The sequence below is a fragment of the Lutjanus erythropterus genome, chromosome 5 (assembly GCF_056507025.1).
Source record: "Lutjanus erythropterus isolate fLutEry1 chromosome 5, fLutEry1.hap2, whole genome shotgun sequence".
NCBI classification, from domain to species: Eukaryota; Metazoa; Chordata; class Actinopteri; order Lutjaniformes; family Lutjanidae; genus Lutjanus; species Lutjanus erythropterus.
In genome coordinates, this window is record NC_139321.1 from 15,673,139 (window position 1) to 15,697,500 (window position 24,362).

At 41.9% G+C, this 24,362-nt stretch overlaps 1 protein-coding gene and 2 non-coding genes across 3 annotated transcripts; all 3 read right to left on the minus strand.

Annotated features, from left to right (window-relative positions):
* Positions 1-305: 305 nt before the first annotated feature.
* Positions 306-11,255, minus strand: hspa9 (heat shock protein family A (Hsp70) member 9). The gene is made up of 16 exons (XM_084718843.1): positions 10,930-11,255; positions 8,693-8,751; positions 8,351-8,438; positions 7,518-7,699; positions 7,205-7,329; positions 7,046-7,119; positions 6,761-6,867; positions 6,491-6,653; positions 6,313-6,405; positions 5,210-5,419; positions 4,723-4,950; positions 3,312-3,534; positions 2,840-2,934; positions 2,609-2,701; positions 2,124-2,264; positions 306-1,470 (listed from the first exon to the last, which is right to left on the minus strand). Exons 1-16 carry the CDS (start codon positions 11,008-11,010, stop codon positions 1,393-1,395), a joined length of 2,040 nt encoding a protein of 679 aa, XP_084574969.1. The 5' UTR covers positions 11,011-11,255; the 3' UTR covers positions 306-1,392.
* Positions 11,256-13,057: 1,802 nt separating this feature from the next.
* On the minus strand, positions 13,058-13,139 carry trnas-aga (transfer RNA serine (anticodon AGA)). Its single transcript has one exon. It is a non-coding gene; the product is annotated as a tRNA-Ser (tRNA).
* Positions 13,140-13,553: 414 nt separating this feature from the next.
* Positions 13,554-13,635, minus strand: trnas-aga (transfer RNA serine (anticodon AGA)). Its single transcript has one exon. It is a non-coding gene; the product is annotated as a tRNA-Ser (tRNA).
* Positions 13,636-24,362: the final 10,727 nt, after the last annotated feature.

Here is a 24,362-nt window from a genome sequence, read left to right on the forward strand (position 1 = left end):
AAGCCTGGCAGGGATAATAAAGACTGAAAAACTACTACACTTAATGATTCTATCACACAACAGTGTCACATTTCAGATTTTTATTACAAAAGACAACAAGTTATCATGACCCTCAATTTTCACTCCAGTATTATAATCACAACCCCCCCCCCCCCCCAAAAAAAAAAACACAACCAAAAAAAAACAAAAAAAACCAGAATAGTTCCCCCACAATTTCAATTCAATTGGCCGCCTCCTGCCTGCCCGTTTGCTCCCTGGATCACTATCAGGCAGGCGTACAGCAACAATCACTTTACACAGAGCAGTTTATGGCAGCAATTTAACTTCCTTCTGGAGGGGAATGACACGGCCGGTCTCGTACTCAATCACCACAGTCCTGCGCTGGTTTGTCGCATTCACACTCTTGCTCCTGTTGTCTGATTTAATTAAGGAGTTAACTAAGGCCTCATCCTCTATTGTGCAAGTTCAACATCCACATTCACCCGACTTCTTCCTGGAATCAGCAACACCTTCAGACATGTTATTTCACAGTCAGAACTCAGCTCCGTTTACGATGAACGCTATAAAGAGGATGCGAAGAACTCAAAGATGGATCAAGGCCTTCCATTCTTCTTCTTTAAATGAAATAAATGAACTAAAGCTTGATCTCATCCTCACAATCACACAAGACAGACGTTTTTATTTATATTCTGTCCCCTGTCCCAAACAAGCCTGTTTGAATTATCAGAGGACAGGAGAGGACACAGGATCATAATTCCTCTCTGAGCGATGCTGATGCATTTTTACAGACTTCAAGAATAAAAGTGGTCTTTAGAGTGCACTCTAAGAAGTGACAAGCTCCCGACAGAAAAAGTCAAATATACTTAAATATTTCTCTACAACTTGCCACCTCCGAGTTGTTGAGCGCACTATTAAAACAAGAAAGCTATAACTGATGAAGAGCACTGTACAATATTATATTCTGTAGACGGAGTAGGGCTGCTGAACAGTGTACAAGCTTTTGAACAAACAGAAACTGATCGGTGCCATAAACAATCTGAACAAAACATGAAGCCTGCGTGATGTCTTAGACAAAAAGAATAACTTTTACTACCTAAGAATGTTAATTAAGAGCTTTGTAAAAATAAACATGACATTGTTTTGAGACACTTAAATTACAAACAGACAGGATATCGTAGGACATGGAGGAGCATACATCGACATTTATATTTTCACTAGAGTATTTTACTGCCAAAACACAGTAGAATAATATATTACGGTGAGAATGACTAAGATTCAGCTCGTCACTCAAGACTGTCACCCTCCCCACCCAGTCAACCCCTCTCCCTCCCCTGAACCCGACAGTCCTCTGTTGTCATGGAAACCACGTGACACCACCCAAGTGCAAAGGTTCTACTGCTGGCCTTCTTTCTTCTCCCCCTCTGATGAGCCCGAGCTGCTGCTGCTGCTGCTGTCACGCTCTGCTGCCATCTACAGGACGGAGGATAATGTCAGGTGACTAAAAATGCACGTCACGGATCAGACTGAAGATGGCAACGCTTTATTTTAAACCTCTGCAATTAATTCTCTAATATTTCCTAGGATTTTCTTTTGTTGGGGTCAAAAAATATTAATTTGTTACTTACTGATACTGAAACAGACAGTGTTCAACTGGTATATTTCCAGTTAAATCATTACAAACCCAAAATCTCACAATACTGAATGGATGATGCAGGACCATGATGTGAAGCTGAACGGTCTTGAATCATCCTGAAGGAGGTAGTTTATTTCACAATAATAACCTGCTCACTGTACATCATCATTCTTATATTATGGTTATGTAATATTTGGCACGCAAGTGATTTTTAGTGATGATTTTATTGTTTCGCCAGAATCTATGATCAAAACTGTGTCCATAGCAACGGTCTGGTCTTCATAACAACTGTCTGTTATACAGAAATAACAGACCTTAGAATGCTTTAACTGACCAATCAGAACAGAGTATTTAACAAAAGCATGTAAAAAAGCCAAACAGGTCCTTACATTTAACATCTGTGAGAGAGATGCTAACAAACACCTCATCCTAATGGTTTCTTCTCCTTTATAAACGGTCACATTTTGGGTATGTGAAGGCCCGTTCTTACCTTCTTATAGGCCATTTCGAAGAGTTTGAGTGACGCCTGCTGCAGGGTGGTGGCTGCCTGTTTGATGTTCTCTCCTGTTTCTGAGTCCTTGTTGGCCAGAAGATCCCTGACCTTTCCGATCTCCTCCTTCAGCTTGGTGCACTGTGAGTGGACGGATCAGAGAGGAAACGGGATGCATTAAGACATGAGCAGTAAAAACTGGAGTAATAGTACAACTGAAAAGTGATGAGGCTGAAACTACAAAGGTTCCTGCAGGTTTCAACAGACCTTTTTAAGAGCACTTTGGATAAAATTTAAGACCTATTTCATGGCAAAAAAGTACAAACTAATTATTGGAGAGGAATTGATAGGCTGTCACTTTTGTTCTTACGTTGCAGCCCAGATTTTTTGAGACCCTGTGGGAACCCTGATTTTGTGGTTCAAAGGAGCAAACTTACAGCACAAACTTAACTGCAGTAAACTAAAAATAAAGCTTCAAGTTTTACCTCATCAGCAGGAAGCTGGTCTTTGAATTCCTCCATCTTGGATTCTGTGTCGTGGATGATGCCCTCCGCCATGTTGACAGCCTCCACGCGGTCCTGTGCGTGATAAAGCGAGGGTTAGAGGGAGACAACGGTGCAGCTTTGCAGGGCATGGACCAAACTTATCACTAAGGACAGAAATGCTGTGAACCCACTCAAAACAGAACTTCAAATGCAAAGAATCGTTATTTTTACCTTCTTCCTCCTGTCCTCCTCTGCGTACCTCTCGGCGTTCTTGATCATGTTCTCGATGTCGTCTTTACTGAGACCTCCAGATGACTGGATCACAACTGAGAGGAGATGAGAGGATGTTTAGACGCTCATCAGAGGGCAGTTTGACATTTGTGTCCGCTAATTAAAACTAGTGAGAGTGACAGTCAAAAGAAGGCAGAACACATGAAGCTAAATCTCCAAAATGCTGCTCCAAAACAAGTTTAATGAATAAACTTTTAATTAAATTCAAATATTCAGAGTTCCTTTTTTTTCCTGGGACAGCATTTTGATGCCAAGCTTATTGACTAGTCTACATAAAAGTACCGAAAGTCCTCAGTGGTTACACCAACATGCATAAACATTAGCGCTCAGAATAAATCTGATAAGATCTGAAATTATGTTCAGTAATCATGTGAACAGAATGCTTGTTAATGTGTCTCCTGCCAACACTCACTCTGCTGCTCTCGGCCTGTGCCCTTGTCTTTGGCAGAGACGTGGACGATGCCGTTGGCGTCGATGTCGAAGGTGACCTCGATCTGAGGGACGCCACGGGGCGCAGGGGGGATTCCCACCAGGGTGAACTGACCCAGCAACTTGTTGTCCATTGCCATCTCTCGCTCGCCCTGACACACCTTGATCTCCACCTGAGTCTGTCCATCAGCAGCTGTGGAGAACACCTAGAGGAGGACGAGCAGACAGGGGGACTTAAGGACACATGTACATTCATAGTTCACTTTGATTTGAATGATTTTTTCTTTTTTAAACAGAATTTGTAATAGAACTTTCTCCTACCAGGGACAGTGGAGTCATGACATTATACCTGATGCTGCACAATATTCATATTTTTCTACTTATTTTATTTGAAAAATGGAAAATTACTTTTAACTCCGGTCCGATTAAAATCTTAGAATAGTAGCCTTGACTTCTGCAAAAATAGACAGACTTTTGCTTTGAATGTAGGTGATGCCTGATATCTAAAAGAATTCAAACCACAAACATTACTAGATAATATCGTAGTAACATCATTATTTTGAAGTGTGCTTTTATTTGAGATATCATGGGTTAACGTGACTCCCCCCCATGTTTCAACTGCCTACAACTGCTGTCAGAGTGTTGCCACTGCTCCCACCAAGGGGGCAAAGATAACACTTATACATAAATCTTATATCAAAAGATGACTTGGGTATTTCAAGTAGTCTCTAAATTATAAGAGAACATTGTTAACAATGTTAGAATTACACCTGGTCTCCCCCATCTTAAAATATTGAGTTAGTATCTCAGAATAATGAGAAGCTGTTAAAATATTGACTCAATATCTTAAAATCTAAGTCATTTTGGAAGGTTTCCCATTATCAAGTCAATATTAAAAGACTAACTTATCGTTCTGAGATTCCAAGACATTTGGGCAATGTTTCTAATTAGAATGACTTATAGGATCTTTTTCCATCATATTAGCAGAAATTTTCCATAGATACAGACGTTTGGAGCTGAGCGCATAACGAGGATCTATCTGTGTGTTTCTCACTGCTAACAGACTCTAGCCTGCAGTGTAGTTCATACACTTCATCGATACACCACCAGAATTATGGAGAAACATGAGGCTTCATGATCAAATAAAGTTTTTATATTACGTCATCACTTCTGTCCATAGTCACTCTGTTGTGATAGAATTTTTTTTTTTTTTTTAAATCAGCTGACAATGTGAGTGCCGTTATCTCACTCAAGAGTGAACAAAGCTCATGTTCATTAATTGCAAACTGATTTTGTTCAGTTCACCGCTCAGCAAAAAATGAGCATATTCACGCTCAACGTTGGTTAGCTCACTATAAAGGAATCACATCGCCCTCGACTGTCGGTTTCAGTACCTGACTCTTCTTCGTGGGGATCGTGGTGTTCCTGTTGATCAGTTTGGTGAAGACTCCGCCCAGGGTCTCGATACCCAGAGACAGTGGTGTCACATCCAACAGCAGGACGTCGGTGACATCACCAGCCAAAACGCCACCCTGGATGGCTGCTCCGATGGCAACGGCCTCATCGGGGTTAACAGACTTGCTGGGAGCACGACCGAACAGGTCCTGAACCGTTTGTTGAACCTGCACAGACAAATACTGACTGTTACACTTAGCACTTGGTACAATTTCTTTACTGTGAAGTATTTTGACCTGCATTTATAACATGAAACATGGTATACAAAAGACAGTTTATTGTCATTATAATCACAAAGGGCCACAGTGGAAATAAGTCTTGAATTAGTGTCAGCCTTTACATTTCTGTCACAACACCATGTTCAATAAGCCTAAATAAGACTAAAAACTCTTGTTAGGACCTGTAAGCTTGAGGCTTATACTGCACCTTTGGCATACGGGACATGCCTCCAACCAGGAGCACCTCTCCTATGTCTCCCTTGGACACCTCAGCATCCTGCATGGCCTTCTGACAGGGAGCCACGGTGCGGCGGATCAGGTCGGCCACGATGCCTTCAAACTGAGCACGGGTTAGCTTCATGTTGAGATGTTTGGGACCGGAGGCGTCCATGGTCAGGTAGGGAAGGTTGATGTCAGTCTGGAGGAGAAAAGAAGCAGAATGTGATCACACTGCATCCGAGTGTCACTGATGACAGACATAAATAAATCTCTTCTTCCCTCCCTGAATATCGGCACAAAATATCAGCCTCAACCAGTGTTAATTTTGTCAATGAAAATTTTGTCCTTCAGTATATGCTGACATCTTTTTATTTAATGGCCCTAACGTAAATTAAAATACTGACAATAAATTAAGACGAAATCTCTGTTCATGATGCCCTGACGAGTGACGACGAGATAAAACATTTGACTCTGTTCAGGCAGACGACCCGAGGTAGATCACAGTAATTGGCTGTCACGAAGCACTAATAAAAGCCACACAAAAACATCTCTCTCAAATAATGAGTGCCTCATCTTCACCAGCAGTGGGAAGAAAGAGGAGAGACAACCTCTGGACACTTTTTATTATATTCGAGATCAAAGACAGCCTGCATGTCTCATTCTCAATGAAGACAGAACGGCTGGTGGGTTAAAGATAAGTGGAAAAAAACAAAACCACCCCTGAAAACACACCATCCCGCAGTGTCTTACTTATAGTAAGTTGATTGATTTGATGAAATGTATGTTAATGCCCTTTAAGGACTAAATGTAATGTTAGTATAAAGTTAGAAACTGCTGGGAAAAGGGCAGGCATTGGCAAAAAACACTTGGCAATTTAATGAGCCCTAAGAAATCAAAATTGATCTTTTAGAAGGTGCAGTGTGAGCTTGGCTCTGTTGAGTTTAACAGTAAATTAATGGAGCGTGGCAGCACGGCCTCACTTCACAAAAAACAGAAGGTTCTGTGTCACAAACCATCAGGTGCATCAGGTTACCATAATTTCTATTTTCTATCTGCACTGGTCAGACGTGGAGTTAAGAGTGTTCTGTGTACCTGCAGTGAAGAGGACAGTTCACACTTGGCCTTCTCAGCAGCCTCTCGGACTCTCTGAACAGCCATGTTGTCTTTCATCAGATCCACGCCGGACTGAAAAGACAAAACAAAAACGCTCATGAAATCCTGAAAAGACCTACTGAACTCCAGCTCGGAGGCAGATCTGAGGGTTATTCACCTCTCTCTTGAACTCCTTGACGATGTGTCTGAGGAGATGCTGGTCGAAGTCCTCTCCTCCCAGGAAGGTGTCGCCGTTGGTGGACTTCACCTCAAAAACTCCCTTCTGGATCTCCAGGACTGAGATATCAAACGTACCGCCACCCAGATCATACACAGCAATACTGGAAACAGACACACATCAGTTACTTATTATGCTGTCTGTGTCCATGTTTCAGTTAGAACTGATATGACTGACTGTAGAGTGGTGCCGCTGGTCCTTTCTACTCACATTTTATCCTGGGTTTTGTCCAGGCCATAGGCCAGAGCAGCAGCTGTTGGCTCATTGATCACACGCAGGACGTTCAGACCAGCGATCTGACCAGCATCTTTGGTAGCCTGGAGGTCACAGAAACACATCAAACATTAGGGAATGTTGCAAGGTATATTCTGTCCACAAGTTACAGGAATTACAGAAACAACAAGATTCTAACAAACATCTAATGCAGGTTCTTGCCTACATCAGATGTTTGTTTAAAAAAAAAAAGTCAACATGGCACAAAGTAAATGTTTGTACCTGTCTCTGAGAGTCGTTGAAGTAGGCTGGTACTGTGACCACAGCGTTCTTTACTTTGGTTCCTAGGTAGCTCTCTGCAACACAAATATCAAACCATTACCAAACTTGATGCTCACAGATGGGTGACTTTATATATATCTTGAGAAGCTGTAGTCAAACCTGCAGTCTCCTTCATCTTCATCAGGACGAAGGCTCCAGCCTGGCTGGGGGAGTACATTTTCCCATGAGCCTCCACCCAAGCATCACCATTGGATGCCCGCACAATCTTGTAGGGGACGTTCTTCCTGTTAATGAAACAGATTTAACTTTAGTCATTTTGTCTAAAAACTGAAACGTTTACTCAACATTTTAAAAGTCTACTTCCTTTTCTACAAAACAGTTTTAAGGAAGTGATCAGCACTCATTACTTTTGAAGGGAGACCACGCAATAATACGGAAAGTTTTAAATTACAAAGCAGAAGATAAGACTCACAGGTCTTTCTGGACCTCGGGGTCATCAAAGCGGCGTCCAATCAGCCTCTTGGTGGCATAAAGTGTGTTCTCAGGGTTGGTGACAGCCTGCCGTTTAGCGGGCATTCCTACCAGACGCTCGCCATCTGCTGTGAAGGCGATGACTGAAGGTGTCGTCCTGGCTCCCTCTGCGTTCTCCAACACCTGAGAGGCATACACAAATCCTTTAGCTGCTCCATTCTGCTTCAGACCGGTAGCATCAACATTCATCTACCCTGACTGATGGACTATCTGACTGTCAAAATACCGCCTTTTATCTGCATGGTAATTTGTCGGACAGATTTCTAAGCATCATGAAAAGAATGATAGTTAAATAAATCACCTTAATTTACAAACAGATTGTCATTTCCATGAAACTTAACTGAAAACTACTAAAACTAGCATGATATGATACATCATGATATGATATGATCCACTAGCTTAAACTGTCACATAAATGCTTAGGCTTCACTCAACTGTGATCAACATGCTGTAAAGAGAAAAGTGTAACAAGCAACAGATGAAATTCACTTTAACTTTAAATGTTGGAATGCTGAAAAAATATAAAAAATGCTCAGTTTTTTATGTGAAATAGTTCCAAAAAAAAGAAAGAAAAAAAAGAAGCAGCTTAACTGAGTCATGCTCATGAGTCATGCCTTTCTTCCTTCACCGGAGTACATTTTTTGAAAATCAAAAGTCTATTTGGCCAGCCAGTGATCCCTTAATGCTCAACATACAACTTTAACATTTAAATTGAACATTTAATCACAATCTGACTATTCATGAAAGATGTGTGAAGTGTCTGTCCATCCTCACCTTGGCCTGTTTCCCCTCCATGACTGCGACACATGAGTTGGTGGTTCCCAGGTCGATGCCGATGACTGCACCCTTCACAGCTTCTGACCTACAGCACACAACACATATACACATAATTATAGATGTGTCATACACGTTTGACTAAAATTGTTTACATCACCTTTTGAGGATTTTTTTTTTTTTTTATTTCCTTTCCCAGAACCTTTAATGTGGATCAGAGCTTACATTTATCATATAATAATTTTGCTATTGTAAATCTATTAGATGTTGGCTCTCGTAACATTTTCCTCCTGAGACTTGCAGGACACATTGTACCAGTTTTGGTCTTGTGCTGATACTCACGCATAATCCCTCCTGGACAGAGCTCTGAGAGCATCTGGTTTGAAGCCACTCCAGCATGCCTATGAGGACATCACAAGACAGTTACATCAATGTCAACATTGACTTTTAAAAATAACCTAATACGATATGAATAGAACTGTCAATGTCAGTTTTTGTTGATTTTTTTAATATATCAACAATGTCAAAGAATTATGTTACTTATAACGTTATTACAAAAGAGGTACTTTGACTTAAAGTTTTCTTTGATATTTTTCAACCTGGGCACTAATTTTATGTCAAAGTGAATAATGATTTTTTTTTTTAAACTGGTCCAGTATTTGGGGAGAGTGCTGCAGCAGTGAGAAGCTGAGAATGTAATCCCTCCTGGCACTGTGCACAGTCGAAGCACATCCACTTAAAGTGCTTGTTTTTGCCACTGACCAGTTCAGATTGTTATTATAAGTGTCTGATAATGTTATGGGAAAGACCCCTACAGAAACAGACCTATTTGTTAAAGAGTAAGATCCTTTTTGTTTAACACCTGCTTCATTGATCTTGCCAAACTCATCCAAACTCCATTTAGAGAGCATCATAAACACCCTCCATATAAACTCAACAGGGAAAAAAACAACAACCTCAAAACGTATTGGCTTGTCCTTCCACTGTTCCCACAATCGCAAACTCTGTTTGTTTGGCTAAAATAACAATCCCTTAATTCACTGTGTTAAATATGAAAATATTATGGTTCTACATGCCGTTTCTCTTTGCATTGTTGGTGTCTGACCTCTCTCTCGCTCCTCTCACAGCTAACTTGCTTAATTAAGTAGTAGTAATTAATGACAATTCTTTAACTATATCTTTAAGGGAAAAAGGTCTACCTCTGCAGCAATTCTTACCATAATATTGTCAGACACTTAGAACAACAGTCTGAAATTGTCAGTGACAAAAACAAGCACTTTCAGTGGGTATTCTTTGACAGTACATGAATACAAATAAAGACCGCATAGTAGCTCAGTTTTGCTTTTGTACTGTCCATCTATGCTGGACCATTTTCAAAAATCACTGTCCCCAATAGTGCCATACACACAGAAACATGGGAAACGAGGAACCATGATAAAATGATATTGCAATTCTTTTTATTGAAGTTACGATTAAGATACAGTTATCAGGAATTATCATCACTGCATTACAATTGTCACTTTTAATGATGAAGAAGACCCCATTAAAATCATAATAAGGTTACATTTGTTGGGGTCTGTACCAAAAAAAACAATGTCTTTCATCTTTGGCTAGGGCATCTATGCAGCACTGCAGAACATAATTGTATTGCAGTTTTCTCCCACATTTTCCCTTTGTCAAAAAATTGCCATTTGGTTGTGCAATTTAGATATAGCACTTGGCAAAATTGATAATATTGTGATTAACTGTGCAGCCCTAGTCCATGCGGTTACCTTTTAAGACCTTTATTAAAATAACCCAGTCGTCTAAGGAGTGTAAACATGGAAACAACAGGTAACAGATTACAAACATAGATACTGTCACACACTTTTGAATCTGAAGGTGGTAAAATGTTCGAAGACAGCTCAGCTGGAGAACTGACATAAGATTATCAGCGTGTGTATGACAAGTTCACAGAAATAAATGTTACGGAGCAGCAGAGCGGATAATGTAGACATTTTATTAATAATAATAGAAAGTTCATAAAGCGTCGGAACAACATGTGAGAAATGTTGCAGCATGCTGGGAGGGGGACACCTCAATGAAGGTCACTGATTCACACATCGGATACAGCGAGCCACTATGTCATAACACACAAACTGACTCAAACTGAGTAAATAAGACACAAAGACAGTTCTCAGTTTAACACAATGCTGTGCGACGTTTACTCAGCAGCGTGACAGATAAGACGTCAGGTAGAAAGTAGGTTGTTAGCTTAACATTAGCCACAAAGACCTACTGCAACTCTAGCGTTTTAAATGCGAACTCATGCTTCGTAAGCATCAATGAACAGCGAATAGTAACATTATTTTAGCCTAACAACACTTTATATTTTATTGTACCAGTTAGTCATTCCAGTTAAATAACACAGGTCGCATGTTTAAGCTTACTACAGAGGACATTTTCATAGTCACGATTAAGTAAGCTGGCCTCAAGCTAACACTGTTAGCATGCTAAGCTAGCCGGTTGCCTGTCAAATTTAATAACTCCGCTCAGTGTTAACATAACAATAACGTAAGGCAAGTGTGTTTGAAACTCACCTTCTTGACTAAAGAGGACACGCTTCGTGTACAGTTCCTGGTCGGCAGAGTCCTTGAAACGCTTCTGGCAACACTCAACATTTTGACAACTGAGCTAACAGGCTAACAAGCTAACTGCGATGAAAAAAAACAGTAACTACGTCTGCAGCGGTTAAGGTCGAAACAGAGTCCCCGAACTGTCAAACAGCGAAGAACGGCTACAAGAGGTCAAATCTCCGGGTGTCTTCACACGTCCACACTGTGTGTCCAGAGTAAAGTCAGTAACTGACCGTCGGTGTGCCGCAATAGCGAAGGAACTGCGAAGCTTCTTCTGGAATTATCCAACACATGTTGCACCATGCACCGCTGAAGGACCTCTAAGCGGGCTGCCCATTTACTGCCTGATTTTTTAAAAAACATTTAAAGGGATATATAGAAATGTTTACGTAATAAATACATATATTTTATTTATATTACGATACAAGTAAGATGTTGAATGTGTCTGATATGGGAACTAAACAAGTATTTGCTACTTTTTGTTCTTTTGTGATCATCAACCGATTAGGGCAGATACACGTAGTGGGCATGTGAAGGTCATGATGTAACGAGGAGTACGCGAGGGTTTCACGTGTGTTACATCAGGGATGCTGAATGAACATACTTGCTGTATCATGAAATGCGAGTACATTGTTTATGGTTAATATTATATATGCTTATAACTGTCATAATTCATATCATATCCATGCATGTATGAGAAATCTAAACAGACAGAGCAACAGAAGAGCAACTTGAAAACTTGGAGCAGCCCTCTCCATTTAACTCCAGTGGAATTAATTAGGTTTAGAAACAGTGACCTTAGAACAGTGTCACACAATATATGAAACAGTATGGCAGTTGCTTCCATGCCAGAAAAACAAAAAACTACTAATAATACTTTTTATGGTGAAAACACAAAATAACCAAAATTACTAAATTATTTTTACGTCTTCACAACATAATTAAACATTTCCTGTTACAACTATATACCGTTTATCTTGTTATAGCATGAAAAATTTAATGTTACAACATGATAAGTTATTACCATTTGCTTTAGTCTTTCAGCATTACAAAAGTAAACAGAAGGTTGTTATTGTAAAGGATTTGTATGAATTGAATTAATTGAACTTACCTTAACTAAGAAAGTTCCATAGAGCTATAGAAAATATTCATTCAGCTCAGCAAATGCACATAAAGGCCTTTTCGTATATTAATATATACTGGTACAACACTGTTTCCCTGTTTCTGGTTAATATTGTTAAAATGTTTATTTGTCGTAATAACATGAACATATCTTGTAATAGCTTGAAAAACATGTTATAACAATAAACGTGATACTGAGCTGTTTTTCTTTTTCAGGCGTGGCAGGCAAGACCCGACTGTAAAATAGTGAAATTAAAGGATGAGGGGAAGAAAATTCTAAAGGGTGATTAACAACAATAAATGGCGGTGTGATTTCTTTACATAATCTATGGTATCTGCATGTTTTTCAGAGACCATCATCAGTGAGGGTGCTGAAGTATTTGTACGGCTGAGGAGGAGGAGGCTGTCTCTGAAACTGAGCCTGCAACAAACAGTTATTTTCTTTCTCAATTTATCTATAGCATTTAATTTCTCAAAGAATCATTTGGACTATAAGATGTCACAATATAGTGAATGTTATACCCATCACTAACTAAAGCTCAAGTCTTGACCATTACAAACACTGCAGCAACAGCAACAACACTGACGTCTGTAACAAGAAAATTCACTGAGAAGTTATATTTTTTAAGATTCTATGAAAAGCCAATGATATGGGCCTCATGTTGTCCACTAGGTGACAGCAGTGAGTTTTTATATAAGTGTGTATGGAACACCTGCCCACTCTTCATCAACTATAAAGCCCTTGAGTTTGTCACCTAATAACGTATAGCTTCATAGCAGCCACAACATCTGTTCTGAAAAATTGACCTAATTTATAGTCAGTGGACTGAAATCCACCAGTAATCTCAGTGTTTGAGATCAGAACATGCATAACTGTGACATCACAATAGACTGGAGATGAACAGTTGCAATGTCACAGTGGACTCTGGGTTAAGACTCACCAGGTCAGCTGACACAACATGAGAACAGCCGTTGTTGGCAGGATTCGAACCTGCGCGGGGAGACCCCAATGGATTTCTAGTCCATCGCCTTAACCACTCGGCCACAACAACTACGTACAGTAGTGGTCCACAGCTTTTTTTTTTTTTTTTTTTTTTGATCTCCACTAAACAACTGTGATCTCTCCATCTGCACTGAAGATGTTCAATTGTAGATGTAAAAATGCAATAGTGATGTCTCAGTAGACTAACAAGCTTCAACACTTCAGCTTCCAATTATGTGTCTGACGAGACTGAAGGTGTCCAATTGAGGAATGAATTCAGCAGACTGGCCACATCAAATTGTGATGTCACGCTGGATGGATCAGAGCCAGCTGTGATGTCACAGTGGACTAAACAAGGCTATAAGTAACCTCACAGGGTTTGAGATCCAAACATAGTTAATTGTGACATCACAACAGATTGGAGATGGACAGTTGCAATGTCACAGTAGACTCACCAGGTCAGCTGACACAACATGAGAACAGCCGTTGTTGGCAGGATTCGAACCTGCGCGGGGAGACCCCAATGGATTTCTAGTCCATCGCCTTAACCACTCGGCCACAACAACTACGTACAGTAGTGGTCCACAGCTTTTTTTTTTTTTTTTTTTTTTGATCTCCACCAAACAACTGTGATCTCTCCATCTGCACTGAAGACGTTCAATTGTGGATGTAAAAACGCAGTAGTGATGTCACAGTACTGTGACCACATCCTATTGTATACAGAGTGGAAAAACCACATGTGAAATTGTGGAGACCCCAATGGATTTCTAGTAGAACGCCTTAACCACTCGGCCACAACAACTACATGCAGTATTGTCTTGCAGCTTTTTTTATATAAAGTGCTTTCTCAGGTTAAAATAGAAGAGATTCCCCCCCCCCCCCCCCCTTTGTAACATCTGTTCTTTTTTTCTGCCTTGTAAAACCAAGTCATATATAAATCATATATATAAAACCTCTATTATTATCAGACAAAATATCTGCTTGTTGACAGATTAAAACTTCCTTGCACAACAGAAGACTAATATATCCAGTGTCAAATATTACAATTACACAGATAATTAGTAATTAATATAATATGTGGTGTTTGTTGTCAAAATTAAGCACTCTGCTAAATATTGTAGCACTCTCCTCCATGTTGAGTATATAAATAAAGCCATATAAATAATAAACATTTGATATAATGTATGTTTTTTACATTAGTAATTCATTTTGGTAATAAATTAATTTAAGCAACAAAAAATCTGAGGAGCCACTTGGGAGCCGAAAGAGCCGGCTCTTTTTAGGGAGCTGAGCCAAAAGAAGCAGCTCGCTAAAAATGAGCCGGAATTCTCATCACTACACGAAACTAGTTTGTCTTAAGGTTGTTGTTATCAGAAGGGGTAAGACACACGTGCTGCCGACACATTCAAGACAGACACTAGTCTGTTCAAAAAGGTTTTCAGCACCGGGGAAAATGAAGTTGCTAAACCGAAGAAGGAGTCGTCCCTTTTTTTAAGAGTGGAACATAAATTTCGTGTTTCCGCCCGGGTGATTTTTTTTTTTCAAGAAGAAGCGCACAGGATCTTCACCACTTAGAGCGACGACACAGACCAGTGACCACAGCAGCTGCTAGCCTAGCATGCTAACTGAGACAGCACCACACCGACAAGTGATGAAAGTGAATTCAACTGAGACCCCGTCATACTAAGGAGTGAAAGCAGTTAAAGTAAAATTTTCTATCATGGCCAGTCCACAGAAAATGTCCCCTGCTTGGGAGAGCATATCGGAGGAGACAGAAGAAAAGTTACCCTCACTGTCGGTAACGGATTTGACTGATTCCTGTGCAGCTGTAAGTTTGGCTGTAGATGAGAGTGACAGAGACTTACCTCGTAAGTTGAGACAGCTTATCCTTCAGCACTTAGAGGGAGAGTTACTGCACTTGAAGATGAAGGGCTACCCTTGTTATTAAAGTTAAATGACTGAATTGATGAGTTAAAAGAGAAAAACAACGGCAGTAATGAATCCGAGTCTAAACAAACGGCGCCACAGCACCACCCGGTGGGGAATGATGGTACTACACCTAACTCAAATGAGATGAGAGAGGGCTGTCCTGCTACAGACACAGACCCATTGCTCCTGTAAGAAGCCCTGCAGGTGTTTATTCACTCTACAGAAGAGATTTAAAAATTGTGGGACAAATAGGAGAGCCAAACCAAAAGTATAAATTAGGATATCCCAGCCTGGAAAGACCAATCCAAAGAGCATTAAAAAAAGGGATATGATGAAGGGGAAATTGTGGAAGCTGTCATTCAAGCTATTGTCCCAGGAACAAAAACTGAGGAGTTACCTGGAAAGCATAGTTTATTTGACCTTACAAGCTCTCCCTTTTTTGCTTGCTCCACCTTTCAGGGAATGTAAGCCAAAACGCTGCTCCCCATGTGTTGTCAAAAAGAGAGAAGCGCCTCCTCCAGGCAGCTGACACCCCAAGCTGGGTATCTGCCCTGCAGTCGTCATGTTTTTTCCTCGCACAGTGGTAAATGAACAAAGGTGTAGAAAGCTCAAGCAAAGCACACCAACTGTTCTGGTGTTGGCTGCAGGAACAAGCACAAAAGTCTTTATCTGTTCTGACCCAGTGAAGATCCAGTGGATTCATTTTATTTTCAAGTGAAATGTCCCCACAACACTCAGTAAAGTGTTGGGGGTGTGTGTGTGCACTAACCATTTCACTTCGGACTGCTTCCTTAACAAGGGCCAGTATGAAGCAGGATTCACTGGATTGGAGATGGACAGTTGCAATGTCACAGCAGATTCTTGGCGAAGCTTCACCAGGTCAGCTAACACAACATGTGAACAACTGTTGCGGGGAGACCCCAAGGGATTTTTAGTCCATCGCCTTAAGTGCTTGGCAATAAATGGGGCAAAAAGGACTACCAGGGTGGGGTGAAAAAGTGGAAAAGAGGGTAGAAAGAGGGGGAAAAAGAAGAAACAAAAGGAAGGACTCCATACATGCTCATACACTAGTAAAACAGTTTTTTTCAACCACTTCTATCCCTTCCTCACAAAACTTAATTACCTTCATAAAAGTAACAAACACGTGTTGCTTAGACTCTTTATTGTTTCTGAAAGACCACATCAGCGTTACTTTCACAAAGTTTGTTTCGGGCAAATTGACACATCTTTGCAGAACCATGGTGAAGTAATTTTCAGAGCTGACAGTCATAATAACAGATGCACCGCAACAGGCAAATATGCAGAGATCCTGAAATTATTAAAAACAACTTGTTGTTGGTCAACAGTCTTTTTCCATTCTCTAGTCTGTCCAGGTGCTGAACAGTACCACTTTCTCTTCATCTGGGTGCTATGGCTTGTGCTTGTTCTTTTGGACTGACTGGATGCTTTTCAGAGCTCACAAGTCACAATAGTACTGATTTCCTACAAAAGGAAAGCAAATATATAAACACAGGTGCTTTTTGAATACATGGCTTCCAAAACACACAATATATTTGGTGACACTACTGAGTTGTGTATTGGGCAGAGTTGACACAAATATCCTGGCCACCACAGTCAAAGATGTGTTTAATATGGCCTCTTGTTGGTCCACACTTAGATGTCAGTGCAATTACTGTGCTCAGTTATGTGCTTAACACAATAGTTTCTCATTTCTTTCAACAAGCCATCATTCTCAATATACTGCATGGAAATACATTACCACATTTTCATGTTAAAACCCATAAACATCTTTTAACCAAACACATTCAACATTCATTTTATAAAAATTTTGGAAGGTTACTTCAAGTATACACAAACTGACCTGCTAGTAACAATTATCTTAAAACTGTTAAGTAATTTGCCTCTTAAAGACAGCCTTTACTGCTTACTTATTCTTTCCATTCTGTGATGGTCTGTCCAGATGCAGGACAATACCATTTTCCCTTCATCTGGTTATGGCCAGTGCTTTTATTTTTGGACTGACTACAAGTTCTGCATTGATAATGATAGTTCTCTTTGCACCGCCGCTTTTTTGGTGGCTGCCCTCTTGCCACACGCTCCTGCTCTTCAAGTGCTGCCTTTTGCTGTCTCCATTTTCGTTGACAATTCATGTGTGCTGATGACTGATCTGAGGACGATGCTGTTGCTGTTGGTGTTGATACCGGAAATGGTGGTACGCTGTACTGATGATACAAGGCTGAAGGGTCATATTGCTGAGAGTAAGGTGGCAGCGGTTGCAAGGACCAGCTAGGGTATGGAGCTGGTGTCAGTTAACTCTGTCCATACAAGGACCAGGCAGATGGTGGAAGTGGTAGTTGACTCTGCCCATATGAGGAACAGCCAGGATATGGGGCTGGTGGTTGACTCTGCCCCTCTGAGGACCAGGCAGGAGAGGAGGCTGGTGGCAGATGACCTTGCTGGTATGAGGATGAGGCAGAGGAACCAGGCCAAGCATATGCCCCAGGAGGACATTGCTGTGTCAATCCAGTTCTGATACTGTGGCGCTGATGTATCACTGCCTCCCCCTCCTGATTTTCTGGTTCCTGAAACTCCATGACTACATGTCCATGTTCTCCAGGTGAAGAAAGGCGCTCCTTTTCTTTTGGAAGAGGATCCTTAGCAACAGAGGCCTTCTGGGGAAGCTATACTCCTTGCAGCAAAGAGTCCCGGCCTGTTCATTTTTGCCTTTCATGCAACCTGGAGAAAAATCAATACAAAATGTTTCATCCATTTCATATGAGCACAATGGTTGTAGTTAAATCAAATCATCCCTAGTTAAATTTAAGTACGTTAAAATATTTATATTTCTCAAGTGCAACTGTTTAGGTGAATGTAAGAATCCAAAAACATCTCTCACCAAGAGGACACAGTGGTGTTGTTGATGGTAACCAGCATCATCTTTGTCTGGGTGTGTATCAGCTGGCTGTCCCCAAGCAGATGTTTAATGTGACAGTAAGTTTGCACAAAAGACTGTGGAATGGGCAAGGTTTTACCCTTACAATCTTTTGGCCGATTTCTTGCTTGCTGGTACTCCTTAAAGCAATAATTCACCCAAAAATTTAATTTCACTCAATATCTACTCACCCCTGTGCTGATGTGAGGATGGGTGAAGATCTCGAGTTCACAAAACACTCCCGGAGCTTCAGCAGAAAACAGCGTTGCAGCCAAAACCAGTACAATTAAAGTGAATGGTGACCACTTTTAAAATGTAAAAAAATAATACCCCAAAAAACCACAAAATGTCTCCATACTGCTCGTGTGGTGTAATTGAAGTGTCCGTAAGCCGCAACATTAAAATGACCCTAAAAGACGCCATTTACACCATGTTTTAGCCTAAATGTCAACTGTAGCCTCTCAGACCAGATCCGCCTGAAGCGGGTACACAAACTCTCACCCAAGCAGTGTGACCGCAGCAAAAAAATTATGTTCCTCTTCTATGTCGAAGTCCTCTGACATTTTCTTCTTTGTCGAAGTTTGCAAAGTCAACTCTGCGTGTAACAAGTCACTTTTTCTGAGCAGATCTCTCTGTTGTCAGAGTAGCTTCGCTGAGTTGGTAGCATGTAAACAGATGTGAAGGTATTGCGAGATCTGGTATATCTCGTGTTGCACCACTTGTGCAAGAGCCTGTGTACCTGCTTTAGACGTGTGCACACGGATCCAGTCTGAGAGGCTACAGCTGACATTTAGATTAAAAAAAAGGTGGAAATGGCGTCTTTTTGTGTCAAATTTTAATGTTGCGGCTTACGGACACTTGGATTACACCACACGAGCAGTATGGAGACATTTTGTGGAGTTTTTTTGTATGTGTGTACTGGATTTGGCTGCAATGCTGTTTTCCACTGAAGCTCCAGGAGTGTTTTGTGAACTGGAGGTCTTCACCCATCCTCACATCAGCACAGGAGTGAGTAGATATCGAGTGAAATTTCACAGACAGACACACTCTGAAATTCTGTTGGTATCCGGTCTCCGGGCAGTCTGGTCATGGGTCATGAATAGCCTGTAGGAAAAAACAAAAATTTTTTTTTTTTAAATGTAATAAAAATTTTACAATAGACTGTTATCTCTCTCTGTGTTTGTTTTTATATACTGTACAATCTCAGCTGACTCTGTGGTTGATAGTGCCATTATTGTTCGGTTGAGGTTGACAAGATACTCCGACAACTTATCAACTGCCTCCCATCCAAGAAAACCTCTGCGTCACATCAGCTATCCTGAGAAATGAAGAACAAAAGACAAATACAATGTGATGATATACCTAATTCTCCTTTTAAGTGTTGGCTGGAGATGTGACTTATTTTTTTCATAAACAGTTTTAAGCTGAGCCCTGAAACTTGTGCCGGTGTTTGTTTGTGGTCAGTTATTGATAAAGATACAATCCCAGAAACCTGCATAGCATAATCACAGTTTTTTAGACTCCCTTACATACTATTGCCAATCAGCCTTTTAATTCACTGCACCAGTGTCAGCTCATGGAGTAGCAAAGTATATTGTGAACCGGAGGGTCGTTAGAAGGATGGGCCACACCTGGGCCCGGTGTGCTCCCTCCTTGAAATAGCTGCCACAGCCTGCAGTCTCTCTCTTCTCCTGCTAACACCCAGACAGACAACACCTCAGCAGCATGAGGCCAGCATGCAGTTTTCTTTTGTTTCTTCCACACACACACACCCACATGCACCCATACCTGCACTACACCACTGACCTGATTTCCTACACGTTTTGGTGATTTGCCTGTGCTTTTTGCCTGAGTTCGTTAGCCGGCCACCTAGTGTCTGTCTCCCTCCGTGTTGCAGCTGTTGAGCCAGGCTGTAACAATATATGTGTGTGTACATACATATACATATTTATATATATATATATATATATATATATATATATATGCAGATAGTGATGTAGTGCTCCCTGCAGACTGCCACCCCACATTTCCGGCAGGCGGAGAGTACCTGCCTCCTGGTTGGGCACAGTATGCACTGCTTCCACGACGGGGAGGGACTGGAGGTGGCTGCTCCCAGGTCGGATAGATGGCAGTCCAGAGGACAAAGCCATTGTAGGCACTGGTGTCCAGGAGGTTGTAGAAGAGCACTAGGGGCCAACACCTGGTCATCCTCCGGCAGCTGTATGTAGCAAGAAGCTGTAAAAAAAAAAAAAAACAACACAAACACACAATGAATAAAAATGTGCTTTTCATTGTACACAATCACAGTAAAATGATGAATAAAACCTTTTAGATAAGCCCATAAATTCAGAATAAAATAAAATGAAATAAAATTAAATATAATACACATATCTATGCAAATTGTCAGCCACTCCTTTGCAGCAGTTGTAATCCAGGATTATCTCCGGCTTCCTCTTCGGTTCACTGCTCACTGCCGGGTCCCGGTGCTTGGTGCTCAGGAGGAGCACGTTCTTCCCTCGCTTCGGCACGTAGGATACCACGGTGTGTGTCCGGGTGAAGCCAAAGACGGAAGACAGAACGGCTCTCCTAATCCTATGACCCTTTCGACATGAATACGCACATTAGCTATTTTTCGGTTCCACATCGTACGTTGACAGCTGTGTTTTCCCCTTGGTGAATGCAGGCATCTGTAATGAAATATGAAAAATCCCACGCTATCTCCAACATTAAACCCACGATCTGCTTGGACAATGTCTGCAGGTAGCAGGTTTTTTAGGAGGCCACTCTCTTCAGTGATCTGTATATCACTAACTCTTCTTTCCTAGGCACGAGATATGTAAGAGACATAGCCTTGGGGAGAAACACCAATCAGAAACTTCACGGTGTGGTGATGCCTGTAGCTGGATCATGTTTGTGCTCTAGCAAGCAAATTAGAAGGTCTCTCAATGAATACTTTGAAACAGTCAACTCTCACGGCAACTCTACATACAAATACTTGCCTGAATCCCTTTGGCATTGTAGCTTGAAGTACATGTCACTCTGGCCACTCAATAGGTACCCTGCCCAGTGAAGCCCTTCTTATAATCTGCACTTTTTTTTACTTTAATTTTTTTTTTCTTTAAATACCAAATACTCAATAGTTGTCATATTTTTAACCCTTAAATGCCATGTTTGTAATGTAAACAAACCACTTTTTTATGCAAAAAACACAAAATGATTTTTTTGAATATACTACATACAAATTGGATTACTTATTTTTCTATTTTTGCAGGCTGGCATATGTCAATGATTAACAGCAACATTGGTTAATATGCATTATTATTTTTTTGTACTAGGTCAAATATTCTAAAATACTCACACTTATCACCCTTTGCGCAAAAAATGCACACCTATAAATCAAACAGGATCACCTAAAGCTTGTGCAAAATATCAAAATTTTAATTACAAAAATAAAACCGATCAGTCAACAAGAACAAGGAACAATATCAACAATAACAAAGCAATAATAAAAAGTTCACTGGTAGCAGGAGCTGCAGACAGTGATGTAGTGCTCCCTGCAGACTGCCACCCCACATTTCCAGCAGGCGGAAAATACCTGCCTTCTGGTTGGGCACATTGTGCACTGCTTCCGTAACGGGTACTGGAGGTGGGGATGGGGGTGGGCTTCGCGGATGTTGGTGCGGCCTTTGGTGTCTGGGGCAGGTGTTGTCTTGTGGAGGCAATGAGGCTCCTCCCCAGCTCCTCCAGGAAGAGCCGCCAGCGAAATGATTTGCTCTGCTCCCAGGTTGGATGGATGGATGGCAGTCCAGAGGACGAAGCTGTTGTAGGCACTGATGTCCAGGAGGTTGTAGAAGAGCACCAGGGGCCAATGCCTGGTCATCCTCCGGCAGCTGTATGTAGCAAGAAGCTGAAAAAAAAAAATCGTAATCATCGTACCCAATCACAGTTAAATAAAATGATGAAAAACCTTTTAGATAAGCACTTAAATTTAGAATAAAATAAAATTAAATAAAATAAAATACACATGCCTTATCCAAATTGTCAACCGCTCCTTTGCAGCGGTTGTAATCCAGGATTATCTCCGGCTTCCTCTTCGGATCACTGCTCACCACCGGGTCCTGGTGCTTGGTGCTCAGGAGGAGCACGTTCTTCCCCCACTTCGGCACATAGGACACCACGGTGTGTGTCCGAGTGAAACCGAAGACCGAGGACAGAACGACTCTCCTCCACAGCTGTAGCAGGTGGGGGGGGTAGGTCGGGCTTGTTCCGCCAATCGTCCCAACGAGGGCATTCTTCCTCCTCAGTAGCTCCTCGGCCAGGGCATATGAGGTAAAGAAACTGTCACAGGTGACAGTTACTCCTCTTACACCCTCTGTCATCTCCCCTGGTTCCGTTCTGGCAGAGCTCCAGCCTCCCTCCCTGTGTAAACCGCCATCCGCCAGGCGTAGCTGGTGCCCACGTCCGCCGTCACCCAAATTTTGAGGCCATACCTGCCTGGTTTTGGGGGCATATACTGCCGAAATGAGCAGCAGCCCCGGTAAGAGACCAGCTGCTCATCCATGCAGATGTCACTGCTGAGGTTGAAGAGCAGGGGGAGTCTCTCAGTCCACCTCTGCTACACCTCACAGAAGGCCACCAGCTTGTCTTCGCCGTGACGTCGCAGCCAGGATAGCCGGTCATCAAAGTGGATCGTGGCGTTGATAAAGTGGCATGGTGGTGTGAAAAACAGGCCAGCCCGTACTTTCGTCCCACAAGCTGCAGGTTGCCTCATTGCAGGAGCAGTACACCCCCACCAGCAGGAGGAGGCTGAAATACATCCTCATCTCAGCGGGGTCGGTGCTGGTCCAGTCCCGGACGGAGCATTGTCCATGGAGGTTCATGTGGACCACGATTTTTTTTTGACTATCTCGTCAGTGAGGAACAAATGGAAACAGTCCTCCAGGCTGCTGATCCGGGCCACAGCATACAAGGTGGGTCCCAGTGTTATCCCGGTGGCTGCAGGAATGTAGCGGAGGGTCTCGTCATTGATGGGGGCCCATTGAATCTCCCCGCTCTTGGAAAGCCATTCCCTGGGTGCTGCCGTCTCCTCATCCCCAGCGTCGGAGCACTGTGTGGAGCTGGCAGATGAAGACTCCCGCTATCTGACACCCTTTCTGCAGTCTCCGCCACTGACTCAGCTGACGAGGGCTGGGCACCAGTGCCGGAGAGTACAGAAAGGGTGTTGGATTCGGTGTCCGATTCAGTGTTGGACTCCATCACCACATCCAGGGCTTGCTGTACCTCCTCAGTGCTGAAAGCTCTCACTCCATCATTCCAGGTAGGGATGCAAAGTAAGAAATGACCACTTCTCATCTACTGCCCCTCTTCAGACCCTGCTGCAGCCGCAGGTTTGTAAACTTTAGGTTCGTCTCCCTTTCATGCGCTTTTCATGTACCTCAGAGCTGTGTAATACTTGTGTGTATGGGGCTCTTCGCAGGTGTGTGCGATGTGTGTTTCACAATAAAAATAGCTGAAGGATTTTGATCTTTTGCACAAAAACTACACATGAAATGGAGTGATTAAAAAAACAGTCCACTTGAAAGCTATGTGCGCTTTTTATGCATAAGGGTACAAGGTCATGTAATGTACACAACATACATACACACACACACAAATTTCCACACTCACACCCACATTACCCTCAGTGTGACACACCGCCTCTCAACCATGGTGAAGAGGGGAGCAGGGAATAGTATGACACTACCATCTAGTGGATAAACATCTAATTTCACCCTCTTCCAGATATGGCAAGAGTGACATCACGGGGCCTAAAAAATGGCCAGGTGAAAATTTAAAGCCACAGCTTTCAAATGAAGGCCAGTCACCAGAAATTGCATGATTTATGTATGAATGGCTTATGTACGGTGGCCGACAAGTGCAAACGCGCTGCATATACAGACAGGCGCTACAAATACAGAAACGCGCTGCATATAAGAAAACAGATGCAAAAGGAAATCGCTGCAAATACAGAAACGCGCTGCATAAACAGAAACGTGCTGCAAATACAGAAACGCGCTGCATATAGGAAAACAGATGCAAAAGGAAATCGCTGCAAATACAGAAACGCGCTGCATAAACAGAAACGTGCTGCAAATACAGAAACGCGCTGCATAAACAGAAACGTGCTGCAAATACAGAAACGCGCTGCATATAGGAAAACAGATGCAAAACGAAAACGCTGCAAATACAGAAACGCGCTGCAAATGAGAAAACAAATGCAAAAAGAAAACGCCGCATATACAGAAACGCGCTGCAAATGAGAAAACAAATGCAAAACGAAAACGCCGCATATACAGTCACACAACGGAAGTGCTCTAGGCCTCTAGGGGCAGTGCTGAGCTTTCCCCCGAGAGACAGACAACGGACGAATCAACCTGCGGAGGAGAGGAATAG